Source organism: Haliotis rufescens, unplaced genomic scaffold (genome assembly GCF_023055435.1).
Source record: "Haliotis rufescens isolate VD_foot unplaced genomic scaffold, xgHalRufe1.0.p SCAF_3, whole genome shotgun sequence".
In the NCBI taxonomy this organism is placed as follows: domain Eukaryota; kingdom Metazoa; phylum Mollusca; class Gastropoda; order Lepetellida; family Haliotidae; genus Haliotis; species Haliotis rufescens.
This window is the reverse complement of record NW_025964001.1, coordinates 4569423-4584995: the sequence shown is the minus strand read 5'-3', so window position 1 is coordinate 4584995 and position 15573 is coordinate 4569423. Positions and strand designations below refer to the sequence as shown.

The window sequence follows — 15573 nt, the reverse complement described above, 5'->3', positions numbered from 1 at the left end:
AAATAGGCTTTACACATTGTATCCATGTGGGGAAATCAAACCTGGGTCTTTGGCATGATGAGGGAACACTTTAACCACTAGGCTACCCCACTGCCCCCAGTTAACCTGTGATGCTATGACAGATTACTATAGCAATATGAAAGAATCAGGTGATCCTTAAAATCTTTTGAGTAGCACAGAATACAAACTACAAATAAATACAACCTATGAAATAAGGCTCACATTATTCACAATAACTAGCATTCATTTTATTCAAGTTCATATTAATTTTAACAAAATTGTACATAAATGATACATGCTCTTCCATTGACACGTTTCAGTGCACTGTACACTCATTGCATAACACATCTCCAGTAAACTCAACCATTACATAACAATTTCATCAATGGTGGAAAGTCGGCCAAAGTCCTGTTCCAACAGAAGCATCTTGGCCTCAGTCGACACAATGAAAACATACAACACAGGCTTTATCCTTTATGTGTAACCTGCACGCTGGTCGTTGTCAGTCTGTTTGTGAACAGGCTTTATCCGATATCTTGTTTGGGAACAGATTTTATTTGATATATATTGTTTGTCAATCGGTATTGGTTTTATCCAACATCTTGTCACCAGAAAGTTTTGTTGCATGTCAAATTCTTCCGAAATGTCATCATCAGACGCTGCACTGAACTAGTTTTAGTTTAGCAGCTCTTGTAGAATGCTGACAACAGATTGTCCCGTAACTTGTGTCATCCGACACAAACATACCGTATTTGACGCCTGGGCATCTATTAATTGTGTGCAAGCTGTTGACCAGCATTTATACTGTGGCAACTCACAGTGGCAACTCACAATCTCACCAAATCCCAAATGTTAGTCATACCCAAGGATACATTTACAGGAAACAGTTATTATACAGTGAAGGGAGTAATCATTACATGCCGTAAGATAATGTGACAGGGACATTTAATTTCATCAAATGATGGACCCAGCCTCTAGTAGAAGTCTGGCTCCAATGGCTCCTCGTCATTGGAGAGAGAATGACCCACAGCAATTAGAGGCTGGCACGTATTGGAGGAAATACGGTATGTGCATGTTATTTCCACCTTGACCTTCTCCATTAGCACATCCTGATCGGTGTGACAGGCAGAGTGAGCCCATGACTCATGTCTCCCAAGTTAACACAATCACCTCAACACTACTCCAAGATTAGCCAGGCCATTTTCATACACGCAGTTTCCTCCATGTTTGCGTTCACTCACTCAAACACTTTTGGGTCTGTATGAAGTAAACATTTGATGAACAGTCGTAGATTTATCAAAGAGAATTTTTTCATGTCCAGAGTAATATCTAAACAGACACTAATGGCAATTATTTCTAATATTGTTTCAGACTATTAAATTGATTTGACAAATATTTTTACCAAAATGAAAAAACACTTGTCAATTAACAACACGTTTAAGATATATCGACAGACTTGTTTGCCAAGTGAAACTTATGTTTCACACAATAACTTGCATCCGTAAGTTCCAAGTCAAGTGTGCCTGGGAAGGAGCATCACCTACAAGATCTGGCAGTCAGAGTCCTGCTCCTCGTGTTCAGAAGCAATACACAGACGTTCAATCTCTCATCCACTGTTGTCTTTAGAGGGATATGGGTTGGAACATGGGACATAGGACAAGGGTTGGGACATGGTATTGGACAAGGGTTGGGACATGGTATAGGACAAGGGTTGGGACATGGTATTGGACAAGGGTTGGGACATGGTATTGGACTAGGGCTCGACATCATGACGCATCCCCGGCACCGCTGGAATCGGACATCTCCTGCAGGAAGCGGTTACACTTCCCGATGAGAACCTTGATGGACTCCACCACCAGGGCATCCGGGGGCAACACACCAGTGCTTTCTACACAAACTGCAAACACACAAACCAAACCTTACAGAACCACCATATATAACGAGTGGCATACACATCTAAAACTGTTTTTTATTATTTTCATAATGGCTAATCATCATCCAGGAAGAAGAAAGGCAGGGATGCTGCAGTTTAATGTGGTGTGAAAATATCGAAACATCTGATGTATCAACTTACAAATGAAGTGATCTCTGACTTTGCTGAGCTGGACATTATCCTTGAGGTGATCATGTCTGAAGACCTCACGGCTGCCGGTGTCACGACGAGCATGTGCTACACGAGCCTTCTTCCTACCTGTGAAAACAAGAATATCTCATGCCAGCAAATCTCAGGTAACACATTAATTCTGAAGTGCAAACCGAACAGCACATCCAAGATGTCTCCCATTTTGGACCCTGAGTGTTTAAAAAAATATATAATTTTCTTTAGTGTGTAAGTTTTGTTTGTTTGTTGTTTAACGCCGCACTCAGCAATTTTCCAGCTATATGATGGCGGTCTGTAAATAATCGAGTCTGGACCAAACAATCAAGTGATTGACATCATGAGCATCAATCCATGCAATTAGGATACGATGACCTGCATTAACCAAGCCAGTGAGCTTGACACCCCCAATCCCATTTGTCGCCTCTTATGACAAGCATTGTTGCCTGTTACAGCATGCATGGGTTGCTGAAGACCTATTCTAACCCGGATCTTCACAGGTGTAGTGTGTAAGTGAATGAGCATAATACCAGTTTGAACCAAGTGGGGATTCTGGGATAGAATTGGTCCCTTGCAATCTATGCTCAAGGCAAGAGGTAACTAAATTAAATAGGAGGTCAGACTCTGTGACTTGGCCGATTGTGTATCCCAACAGTGTGGATTGTGATCATGATACCTTACACTAGATTGTCTGGTATCACTATTTACAGGACATCATCAAGTTGTTTGTATACTGCCTCATACTGCATTAAGCAACAAACAAAAGTATGCCCAATTGAACAACTACCCCCCAGCAAGTGTGACCTACCATGGATATTGTCCACCTCAATGACCCCTGGGGAGAAGCACTTCTCTAGCCCCCCAGCAAGTGTGACCTACCATGGACATTGTCCACATCAATGACCCCCAGGGAGAAGCACTTCTGTAGTCCCCCAGCAAGTGTGACCTACCATGGACATTGTCCACATCAATGACCCCCGGGGAGAAGCACTTCTGTAGCTCTTCAGCAGAATCACCCTCAACAGGATGAGTCAGTCGGATCTCTGGCAGGAGGCGGTACGAGGCCGTGGCTGAAGATAAAGAATGTCTTGAAGTCAATTCTGTGAATCCATGTGACAGTCCCTCAGGGACTCAGGGAAGGTCAGAATAGTTCCCAGCAACCTATGCTGGTTGTAAGAGACAACTTAATGACGATGTGTCATCATACCTCAATGTCAATGGGCATTGCTCGAAACATCAATCACTAGTTTGTCTAGTTAGGCATTATTTACAGTTTGCAATCATATAACTGGAATATTGCTGAGTGAGGCGTTAACAAACAAACAAACAGCATGAAATTTTCACAACATAATCTGATAGTTATAATTCCTGACAATGCTATACGGTATATATCCTGGCCATCACATTTTCATTTGGAATACAAAAAGCTGAATAATACTCCTACAAAGTCTGTGAATGGACATGATTACAGGTGTAGTATCATTTACTAACCCACAGGTGAGAACTTGGCATGGTCCTTCCCAATACCCTTCACACAGTGTAACTTGAGGTCCAGCTCCTGTAAACATCAACACACAGTTACACATTGTCTTGAGGAAAATCGCACCTAAACGCTTCTCATCACAACAGAACACAAAGTGAGTGAGTGAGTTTGAACTTATGCGGCTTTTAGCAATATTCCAGCAATATCACGGCGGCGGACACCAGAAATGGGCTTCACACATTGTACCCATGTCGGTAATCAAACCCGAGTCTTCGGCATGACGAGCAGACGCTTAAACCACTAGGCTACCCGACCGCCCCCAGAAGACAAAGAGTGACCACTGCTGTCTGAGTGTGTGAGTGCAAGCTAAAATTTAATGTCACATCGGCATTCTTTCAGCATATAGCTGTCTGAGACGATGTAAGGAAAGGAAGAACAATGTCAGGCCCGGATCCCGTTCCACAAAATGATTGAAGAGTTATGACGTCTTAGCTCTTCGATCGCTTAGTGGAACAAAGTAATCTTTACATTATGATCAGTCTGTGAAGGTTATGCTTAAATCATTTTGTGGAAGAGGGTTAGTGGACAAACAGAAACTTAAAGTCAGATAAAGTCCTTGATTTTCAAGACACTTTCACAACAGAAAAGTAATTCAGCCTGTCTGAAGAAAGATATAAATATTCTCAAATTCAGGCTGAGTTCCAATTGAAATAACAAGCCGGCAATGGAAGAATGCTCATGTCCCCTGCCGATGGTATGTTGTACTAAGTGCAAGAATAAAAGCCCTTGGGCACAAAAACTCTCTGGGTCTTGTTCTATAATCAATAAAGCTGAGATATTCCATGCAAAAGATATATTCTTCAAATATCATAAACATCAGAAGTTGACCACTCGACTGAGGAAGTACAAATGGTTCAGGATTATGCTCTGGAAATAAACCCTACATTGATTGGAATTTGTTGTCGTTGTCTACCCAACTAATTGTCATGGAAACCAAAAATATTAAGAAATTCCTCAATAGCAGAAGGCACCAGTCAGATGCAGGACTGATATCTGGGCAAAGTTTGGTCAAGAAATATTAAACAGTCTTTGAATTATGCTCTGGAAACAAAATGTGACGGATGGAAAGACAGCACTCATTCCTATGATATATATATCACCCTCATCATTCAGTCATCTTATAGTGTTATTATTCCGTCCTCAGGAGTCCCCCCCCTTCCCTCCACTCACCTGGCCCGGCCGCAGTTTAGCTATGAGGATATCATCTACCACAGGCTTCAGGTCCCCTGGTTTGAACTGCAAGAACATGTTAACATTAGTATTACCACAAACGTAGGGGAATTTCAGATCGACTTCAGTTTGCATGATACATGTACTAACATTGACCAAACTTTTAAAGATGATACTTGAGGACTTACAATGCTGGTCTGGTCTCCTATAGGCATCCACTTCATGAACTCCGTTGTAACTGCAACAGGCAAGTGATTGAGTGAGAGAGTGAACTGGGTTTGATGCTGCCTTGAGTGAGTGTGTGAGTTGGGTTTAACGCCGCTTTTAACAGTATTCCAGTTATATCGCGGCGTGTCAGCTTAATGTGGGAGGAAGCCCGAAGTGATGCAGGTCTCAGACGTTACCACTTCGGTGAAACCCACGAGCACGGGTTTGGGGCTGACAAACCAAGAAACATAACTGGAGCGAATCGGGATTTGAACCCACAATCATAGGTTTCTGGCGTGCCCAAAGGACACAACTCTGCACAGCGAATCGCGGCACCTTAGACGACTGGGCCACCCGTGCCCGCAATGCTGCTTTGAGCAGTATTTCAGTCACATTAGGGCATATCAATGTAACATGGGGGAAAGCACTGTGAAACACAGATCCAAGACATTTACCAACTCTGCCCTTGTTGTTTCACCAAATTGTGGGTTAAGATTTAACTGAACTCAACAAAGTTGTCTTTTCACCTCAAGGCTGAGATAAAGTGATAGACACTTTTGACAAGGTCCTTGAATTTCAAATATAAGTAAAATCACAAAGAACAATGAAGAATGAAGCGTTGTTTATTGGTCATCCAAAACTGGCTCCCACAGGAGATATCACTTGGGTGAGATCAAAATTGTAGATATCGCTGCAATGAAATTGCATCACAATGCTTTGCAGACCATTTTGATACCATGACGTCACAATCAAATGACATCGCTAATAGCTCTGTTACTAGAGCTCTTAGCAGTAATTTTTACACTTTAAACACTGCTTATTGCTGTCAACAAACTCAAAAAGTTGGAAGAAAGATGTTGGATGACAAATAAAATCTGACCCTCGTGGCTTTTGATATTAAAATATATATAAACTCTTTGATATATGTGATATCAAAAGACACAAGGGTGAGATTCTCTATATGCACTCACAACTTGATGACGTCATATATTGGACGACGTTAATTTTTTAGAGGGAAGTGTCTGGTAAGTTGTTCTCCAGGGATGTAGCTGGGCTATGCATATAAACCGCAGTGGCTACCGATCGCATCCAAAAGTGGGAGAGATATGACAATCAGTATTAGGAGAAAAAGTACAGATAATCAACATGAGGATTATGAGAATATGAGAATATGCAGGAAATACAAAACTTAACCAACCTGTTCATTAAATAGACTTGTCCAACATTGCCGAGCTCGGATTCTAATCAGGGAGTCATCATATTTTAAATACGGGTAAATATTTTTGAAGTTTGAAACTTTCAGTAACATCCTTAAAGAGGCTGTACGTAATGTTGATATCTCATATATAAAGATAATCAACTCATGGTCCTTGTTTAACGTACAATAAAACACTGCAGGGACAATAAACCACTCAGGACTGCGCCTCTCACAGTTTATTCTTCCTGATGTGTTTTAAGGTACGATAAACCACTCCCACTCATCGTTTATTTCTTAACTTACATGAGCCCACTGCACTATGAAATAATCTGAGCCCACTTGCATAAAGAGATCTTACTGCTAAAACCATTGTAACACCCATACTTTAACATACACTTAAAACAGTCTTAGTGCTAAGATTGCTTAGTGCAAGTAGGCCCAGGTATTTAATGCATGTTTGTCTGCCATGATGTACCCTTGTGGTCTTTGTACATCTCGTCAGGGTCAGTAGCATCCTTGCTCTGTGGCTTTCTGGCACACTTGACCTTCAGCTGGAACTCCACTGTGTCCTGGGCTGTGCCCTCCAGCTCACCTGCAACAAACACAGCCATCAAAGCTTGTTGGGTGCTTTATGCCCGTGGACGGGTGGATGGGAGGATTGATGTTTGAGTGGGTGAGTGAGTGGTGTTTGATGCTGAGCCTTTAGCAACATTCCAGGAATATCAAGACTAGGTTTCACACATTGTTCATAGGTGGATCCATAGGGAGGGTCTAGATTCCCCCCACCCCTTCCTTTTTGAAAACCAAATGATGTAGAAAGTAAAATCATCTGAGACGATTTTGGTATCATGGGCCCCTCCCTTTAAAAAAAAGCAGGATCCGACCTGGTTGTGCTTACTCAAGCAAATACATTTATGGCAACCCATTCTGTCCCAGAATCCCAAAGAGTAGTCACCAATTAGTGGGGGGTAGGGGTGGTTTGGGCAAATTTGGGATTTGAACCCATAATTAGCACATCCTGGAACACAAGGGACAGAACTCTGCAGAGATAGAGGCACAGTCTGCACTACACTAGCACTAACAAGTGGTACAGCTTTCAACAATAAAGAAACTAAATCTAAAAAAAACCCATTTCTTCAAATACATTTGTCTTTCCCCTATGTCTTACCTTCCTGTCGGTATTCGAACAGCCTTGGATCTGCCTGGATGGGGATGAGGCCAAGTCTGTGTGCTAGCACCTCATCTTGGATGATGGATGTGTTGTTATACACAAACACCTTCTCTATTGCCATAGTAGGTACCTAGAAAGACAAATATGAAAGGATCTAGAGTCAAAGTCTCAGCACAATATTACTTGACCCACAAATATTGCCAGTTCGTAGAAGAAATGCAACAAACTGAATTTAAGAAGTTGACAATAAAGATGGAGCTAAAAGTACGGTGACCTATTGGGGCCATTTAATCAACTGCAATAGTACTGCATTACCCCAAAACACTTTTGAGATAAAGATGCAAAAATGGTACAGCTTTTGCAATAGTATTGCGACCCGTAAAGATCCGGGTTAAAATTGATCTTCAGCAACTCATGCTGGTCAAGAGAGGCAACTAAGGGGAATCAAGTGGTCAGGCTCGCTGACTTGGTTGATGCATGTCATTGTATCCCAGTTGTGTAGATCGATGTTCGTGATGTCAATCACAGGACTGTCTGGCCCAGGCTTGATTATTTACAGACCACCGTCATATAGTATGAATATTGCTGATAGCAGCTTTAAACAAAAAAACAAAAAACAAAAGTACAATAGTTCTGCGATAGCCTGATAAGCATTCACAATCCAACAACATTGACTTCCTGTCATTATTCCACCTGATGAAAAAGTCTAAAATATATGTCCAATGTTACATTCAGCACTGTCACTGTTAATGTACTGTATTGACCATGAACATTGGTAGTTTGATCTATTGTCACACAATTTGGTGACTAGTGACGTTTTTGTTTGCTTCACAACTTCAACCACTTTCACAACAATACTATACCTCAGCAAGCAAAATTCTTCGGAAGGCATTTGCAATGGCAGCATCGATACCAACCATATCAAATTCCAAAACATCCCCTTCCAATTTCACAACATCAATCCGGAATTTCTGTAAACAGATAATATGTTGATAACCAGATGACAAGATACTCAGGAGTACTTTATTTAAATATGAAACGGTAAGCGGATCTTACTGAATGCACAGAATTAATCAACAAATATCCAGTTTAACTCAGCCAAACTTCTGTAAACTATCCTGTTCTTTACAACTAGTATCACTGACAATAAGACTAAAGAACCATTAAAAAGTCAAACAATTTAGTTAGTCAAAGGATTTTCAAGGGACTTAACTGGTTTCATGCTGTGTATATTTGTTATAAATTACCTTTTTAAACTTGCTGTGGCTCCACGTATCATCATACCCTGAATAGTTCCCAGGGAAGTCAGTGCTGTGTACCTAAAATCAAGACCACCAAAACCTAGATGTTATATCCTCGGACTGACCTGCTCACAGTCACAGGCTACACATCAACGTCATGTCCAGGCCATACAATCTAAACAGGAGTTTGGCCATTGTGGCATCATAAACTGTATAACCATGATAACTGTCAATGTTCATGAGAAGAGTGTAGCAGGGTTTTAAAATGCAGAAATGTGCATCCAGTACGCAAAAACATATAGAATGCATGCAGAATATAATACATGTATATATTGTGACCCAAGGGACTCACAATAATATCCATTGTACCAAATGCTTCTAAAGAATTATAGAGTTGATGTAATTAAAGTATCTAATCTTACAGTACAATACACTACACCATTTCTTTACATTACATACATAAATCCAATGTTGCGGGACGAATGTGTGCGCGTTGATTATGTCACACCTCTCGTTATAATACGACAAATCATTATCAATAAGGCTGTTCGACAATAGATGTCGTCCAAAAGCAGTGTACTCAACAATAATAATATAAAGGTACTATAGTAAGTGGCTCAAAGGCGGTGCAATTCTCTGTTCAAAGTTGTGTCCCTTTGGCACACCAGAAACCTATGATTGTCAGTTCGCACCCCATACCTGTGCTCACGGGTTTAATCAAAGTGGCAAATGTCTGAAAACTGCATCACTTCGGGCTGCTAAAAATGGTGTTAAACCCTACTCACTCACTCACTATGATAATATAGAGTGCAGTGATACTTTAACCATCTGACTGCCATAGTATCTCTGCCACATTCAGCGTACAACATGGTACCAGGTCCAAAAGTGTCTGAAGCGTCAGTTAAATCAACGGTTGTATTCCCTATGCCAAAGACCATAAACAACACCGACTTCATAAGCAGAAAATGTGGGAAGAAAATTCAAGAAATAATATACATTACATTGTCAACACCATATTCGTTCAACTTAACACGTGTTCGCAATTCATCGATCCTGTCCATGCTGCTGGATGTGCCGTTAGTGTCAAACAACTCTCATAACAATATTTTCATGCTGCAAGCACGTTGTAAAGCCGGAAGCGGAAATAAACATGTTCCCGTTCAGTGCGCATGCTCTTTTGTGGGAGGAGTCACTGCCGGTTACACTTTTACACTGTCAAAATGGTGAGTTTCTGTAAATGTTATCCATTATTTTAGTTACAGTAATTACAGATCGTGGTGAAATTGTTCATATGGCTGTTTCAATGTGTTCTGGATATATGTTCCGCGTTATATGCGCTGATTCGTGTGGAAGCACGACGTTAATCGACCATCATATTCATCAAATCTTGCAATAGGCCTAGATCACCCAGTACACAGTGAATCAAATACTCTACCCATATCACAAACTATAACACTTTCATATTTGGTGGATAAAAATGGTTCACTCTGTCTCAGTAACATGGTTGTAGACATTTATACACGTTTGGTCCACATGTAACCCTGTCTGTGTCTTGTCACTTTTTGTATAAATTATGTAGCTAAACAATATTGGACTCAAGCAACTTGTAATTAATATTAAAATTTAGATCACTAAAAATCAATAACGAGGTTATGCTCCTGTACCAATCAATATTGTTGGTAATGTTTCTATAAATAAATGGTGACTTATTTTGATGACCATTACAAGCGTAAATCAAACTTTCCGCTGTCATGTTTTGTGGATGTGTACATCCGTCTGTTGTACCTTGACTCCTTCAGCTTAACTCATAGGGATGTATAATCAAAATGAACCAATCACTTTATGCTTATGGAAATATAGAACTGAACACTTCATGCTGGCATCACAGGAAGGTCTGTAAGCGCTGAAAAAATAATGTACTGTTGCAAGGTGTGGAGCCATCCTACCTTGTAAGCTTAGGCATGGAGTTAAGTCTCTATGGTCATGTGAACAAGGTGTCACGCCTCAGATACAAAATTTCCAAGGTTTGATTCTCAGCATGCGAAACGTTATGGCTGCTTCATTACATTGAACTTCTTTATGAATATCATTGAGCTTTAGCATTGGTCAATTTGTATTCTAAACATAATTCCAAACATTTTCTGTTTTTCTCCACAGATCAGGTTTATTTTAATCCAGAACAGAGCAGGTAAAACCCGCTTGGCAAAGTGGTACATGCACTTTGATGATGATGAAAAACAGAAGCTTATAGAAGAAGTCCATGCTGTGGTCACAGTGCGAGATGCAAAGCACACAAATTTTGTAGAGGTGAGTCAAGATTTTGGACATATTTGCTGCCACAGCAACACTTTCAATTTCTATTTGTTTCCTTTACATATCCATCTGATGATGTTTTATAAAGATACGGGCAAGAGGAAGAAATTCATCCAGCATGTATACTCTACACATGGTATAAAAATAAAAACATATGTTGAAATATATCTGATAACCTCGATTTCCATAGTAAGGGTAGTTATTTGGCACAGAGCAGAAAGTATTTGGTATTTTTATTATAAAATTGTCCACAAGACAAGGAGTCAAACAGGTTATCAGCATCACAACAGTTTAGACATTTTGGCAAAGATTATCTCCACTCACTGGTCACTAGTTCAACCTTGGAAAACATTTTACACTAAAACTGGACAAAGACGTAGTGTGATCTAGCATTTTGCAAAAGTACAAAGCTAAAATGTTGATGTGACTAACTGGTGTTTCTTCTGTTTTCTAGTTTAGGAATTTCAAGATTGTGTACCGTCGCTATGCTGGCCTCTACTTCTGCATCTGTGTTGATGTCAGTGACAACAATCTGGCATGTTTGGAGGCCATCCACAACTTTGTAGAAGTTCTCAATGAGTTCTTCCACAATGTGTGCGAACTTGATCTAGTCTTTAATTTTTATAAAGTAAGTACATACTAAATGTAAATAGGATTTGGGTGGGACAACCGATCAGTGACAGTGTAATACATTATCATGATTACCTCCAACACTTTCTCTTTTCGGGGGCACAGGTGGCCAAGTCGTCTAAGGCGCCACGATTTGCTGTGCAGAGTTGTGTCCCTTGGGCACGCCAGAAACCTATGATTGTGGGTTCGAATCCCGGTTCGGCCCGATTATGTTTCTAGGTTTGTCAGCACCATACCCGTGCTCGTGGGTTTCACCAAAGTGGTAAACATCTGAGACCTGCATCACTTCGGGCTTTCCTCCCACATTAAGCTGACACGCCGTGATATAACTGGAATACTGTTAAAAGCGGCGTTAAACCAAACTCATTCACTCACTCACACTTTCTCTTTTCCAAGTTTGCATGTGAGATAGATAGTTAAGATGTATAACTAAATATTATATAAAATTGTTATTGTCCATAAGTAAGTATTGGATTTGTATATCTTCTAAATTATTTACCTATGTGGAAGGTTGATGGTCATTAATTATCAATATTAAGCGCTCATTTCAATAAGTGTCCTTTGACTTAATTCCAGTATGTAAGTTATCTTTATAATCGGAAACCTTGCAGTCCAGACAGTCTTGTTTGGAATGTCTCTATATCTTTAATGTAACACTGCTCTGCATGCATGAGTTGTCCATCTGTAAGTGTGTTACAAGTTACATGAGGAATGGTACATAAACATGGTGTCACTGTATATTGTGCCAATACTTGTCATGTGATATTCTTGGCTATTCATGAGGTAGGGAAATTCCAGTAAATATTGTGAATTAAATATTGCAATCAGACCTTACAGGATATAATAATTCTGAGCAACATATTTCTTACATCACCACGTTCACATCATCAGCACGGGGGGACCAGTCGTTTAAGGTGTACCAATTCACTATGCAGAGTTATGTCCCTTGGGCATGCCAGAAACCTATGATTTTGGGTTCGAATCCCAGTTCGCTCCAATTATGTTTTTAGGTTTGCCAGCACCATACCCTTGCTCGTTAGTTTCACCAAAGTGGTAAACATCTGAGACCTGAATCAGTTCAGGTTTTTCTCCCAGCTGGAAGGGCGGGATATAACTGGAATACTGTTTAAAGCGGCGTTGACCCCAACTCACTCACTCATACGATCCATCATGTTCTAATTGAAATTTGATTTTGGTGTTTCAGGTGTACAGCGTTGTGGATGAGATGTTCTTAGCAGGAGAAATACGAGAGACGAGCCAGACAAAAGTGTTGAAGCAGCTGTTGATGTTGTCGTCACTAGAGTGAACAAATAGACTTGTGTATGTTAGGTACAACATAGCAGATGTTATCAACTTGACTGTAGACTGCAGTACATCACTGTTGGTATATCACACTCTGTAGAAACATGCAATCTCATTGTTATCAGATCTTAGTGCTTGCTACCGCCACACAAAGATCTGAGGACATCCCATTACAGGTCATGTCAGAATGAGCTTTCATCCAACCAATCAGGTGTCTCTTACGAGATCGCAAAAGTAGGAGTCCAAATCTGTTTTCTAATCTTGCAACGTCAAAAAGTTTACTGGCTTTCCAAATGACAGTTACGTGCTGTACGACTGATTCCAAAATGCTGACATCATCTGTCTCTCTCTTCGGGTCATAAACATTTGAACTTGGAAGTACTGCCATATAGGGTGCACGGGTGTCCCAGTCCTCTAAGGCGCCGCGATTCGCTGTGCAGAGTTGCGTCCCTTGGGCGCGCCAGAAACCTATGATTGTGGGTTCGAATCCCGGTTCGGCCCGATTATGTTTCTAGGTTTGTCAGCACCATACCTGTGCTCATGGGTTTCACCGAAGTGGTAAACGTCTGAGACCTGCATCACTTCGGGCTTTCCTCCCACATTAAGCCGACACGCCGTGATATAACTGGAATAATGTTAAAAGTGGCGTTAAACCCAACTCACTCACTCACTCACGACAGCCATATAGTCTGAGCCATCTGTTAGACATTCCAGAGTTTTCTTCTGTTTGGTTTTAAAATTTGGAATCGATAACTTTGTCCAAATATTTTTAATGAGTAGTTTGGACTTGAAGTCTCCATTTTGAAGCTAGTGCTGTGAAGCTCGAGAAAGCTGCTTTCTGACTGGCTAATGTAGACTAACTGTTAGTCATTTCATTGGTCAATTGGTGATAGGTCGCTCTGACATGACCTGTGATGGGCTGTCCTCAGATCATTTGTGTATTGGTAGCAAGCACTAAAACCTGATGATCTAAATGAGACTGAAGAAACATTTGGCACTCCCAGTAGGATGTTCCAGTCTTTTCATTTGCATAACTATGTGTTTGTTACTGGTGTTAGGATTTGGTTAAAGTCGCCAAGTCGATCATGAGTTCATCATAAACAAATTTGTAATTCTTACTTCCAGTAGTCTATGGTCATCATACAGTCTGTGTTGCAATAGAATCAGGAAGGTGATATGGTCATCAGCCTGTCTGCCCCCTTGCTCTGTATGTAGAAGAGTCTGTTTTATGTTTGTGTGTCTTGAAAAGCTGTATTGAAGTCGGCAGTATGGGACGTAAGGATGTTTTGTCATGTAATAGGACAATATCTTTGGAATATGATTACAAAAACTTGTACCAAACCTTTGATATTAATGTAGATCATCACACATTACTGACAGAATGACGAGTAGACAAGTATTTGTATATATTATAAGTGGGGAATCGTTTCTTGTTCTGTTCGTATGTTTCATACACAACAGTGATGCACCATGTCCGTGCATCAACAATGTATTTTTTTTGGTAAATCTAACATAGCTGTAATTATCAGGGAAACATTACGCCCTCACCTGGATCCTACCGACTCATGTTAAAGGTGTCCTTCATGCAAAGGTGTAATTAATATTTGGGTTGAGAAAATGTTTCTCCCTGAGTTATAGTGTATTATTATGCTCTTTGTTTGAAAAGCAGCCAGAAAATCATTGCTTTCTTCAAAGACAAGTGCAAAATTGTGGATCTGTGTGTGTTGAAGTGAGGTGTTTTTGTAAACCTCTTGAATGTGTTTTTGTTCAGTGATGCAACTCATTACACTCCTGTTATTTTACTGAATACTTACTTTGTTATGTTATATCTGTTCAATGGCCATCTTCTTGAGGCAAGGGAGTTAACTATTTTTTATAAAGTCATGTTTCCACCCTTGCCATAGCAGGCTGGAATTTCTGGGCTCGTTTGTAGTGCCACCAGTGGCTATTATACGAGTTTTGTCCCCACAACTGACACTCAGATTTGGAAAATATCTGTTGACACCTAGTTGATGGTACACATGCTCTGCAATCAAACAAATTCAGGATAGCTGTTGCCATGTTGTTTATGAACCAGTGTCGATTTCGTTACAGGATTTTGATTGGGATATACATTGACTCGTTACTCCAATAGAAATTTAACTCCATAATTCCAGTCAAGGGTGGAAACTGGACTTTAAAAGTCAGTCAACTCCTCTGCATCGGGAAGATGTACGAAGGCTTGTCCAACCAATCATGTATCAGTCAAATACTGTCATAATACAATATGTGTAATGTTACAACAGATTTCAAATTTTGAAAACATCAAATATTCACATGTAAATATTGTCATTTTGTGAGTAGATAATATGAAGAGGATTCGGTATCATTCCAAGTACAAAGCACTGTTTGAATTGATGTCTGTATTATGATTTTGACTCAAGAATGGCTGTGTAGCTTATCATGTGCTAGTACCATTATCATGAGCAAGTAGTTCCTCTTTAATTCAAAATCACTGCACAAACAAATTCAGTATATCTTTAGAAGAAATGTATTTCATATGTATGCTAGGATCAGAAAACTGCTATACACCCATGTATCCATAGTGATTGTGACTTGTGTATCAATGTGCAATGTTAACTATTAAAATAATTGAATCTTGTCTGTGTCTTAATGTGAGAATTTGAATGAAAATGTAATGAACGTGACATATTCTGTGAA

The 15573-nt window shown here is 40.1% G+C and overlaps 2 protein-coding genes across 3 annotated transcripts; one reads left to right on the top strand and one right to left on the bottom strand.

Annotated features, from left to right (window-relative positions):
• Positions 1-218: 218 nt before the first annotated feature.
• On the bottom strand, positions 219-9783 carry LOC124131836 (DNA-directed RNA polymerases I and III subunit RPAC1-like). 2 transcript variants are annotated; one of them, XM_046495329.2, is made up of 11 exons: positions 9630-9782; positions 8635-8706; positions 8251-8358; positions 7385-7517; positions 6692-6808; positions 5000-5049; positions 4812-4877; positions 3590-3656; positions 3049-3168; positions 2075-2191; positions 219-1897 (listed from the first exon to the last, which is right to left on the bottom strand). In XM_046495329.2, exons 1-11 carry the CDS (start codon positions 9687-9689, stop codon positions 1767-1769), a joined length of 1041 nt encoding a protein of 346 aa, XP_046351285.2. In that variant the 5' UTR covers positions 9690-9782; the 3' UTR covers positions 219-1766. The 2 variants fall into 2 exon arrangements, 1 of the variants encoding a protein (XP_046351285.2); XR_007223250.1 differs by having other exon boundaries at positions 1759-1897; positions 2978-3168; positions 9630-9783.
• Positions 9784-9796: 13 nt separating this feature from the next.
• LOC124131839 (AP-2 complex subunit sigma) lies at positions 9797-15514 on the top strand. The gene is made up of 4 exons (XM_046495331.2): positions 9797-9851; positions 10786-10935; positions 11396-11569; positions 12776-15514. The coding sequence occupies exons 1-4, from the start codon at positions 9798-9800 to the stop codon at positions 12875-12877; spliced, it is 480 nt and encodes a 159-aa protein (XP_046351287.2). The 5' UTR covers position 9797; the 3' UTR covers positions 12878-15514.
• Positions 15515-15573: the final 59 nt, after the last annotated feature.

Coding starts and splice junctions, on each gene's coding strand:
- LOC124131836 (XM_046495329.2), bottom strand. CDS start 9,689: ATGGACAGGATCGATGAATTGCGAACACGTGTTAAGTTGAACGAATAT. Junction 6,809..7,384: donor GTTCGAATACCGACAGGAAG/GTAAGACATAGG, acceptor TGTTTGTTGCAG/GTGAGCTGGAGGGCACAGCC. Junction 3,657..4,811: donor CTAAACTGCGGCCGGGCCAG/GTGAGTGGAGGG, acceptor TGATGTTTACAG/GAGCTGGACCTCAAGTTACA.
- LOC124131839 (XM_046495331.2), top strand. CDS start 9,798: ATGCTCTTTTGTGGGAGGAGTCACTGCCGGTTACACTTTTACACTGTC. Junction 9,852..10,785: donor ACTTTTACACTGTCAAAATG/GTGAGTTTCTGT, acceptor TTTTCTCCACAG/ATCAGGTTTATTTTAATCCA. Junction 11,570..12,775: donor TAGTCTTTAATTTTTATAAA/GTAAGTACATAC, acceptor TTGGTGTTTCAG/GTGTACAGCGTTGTGGATGA.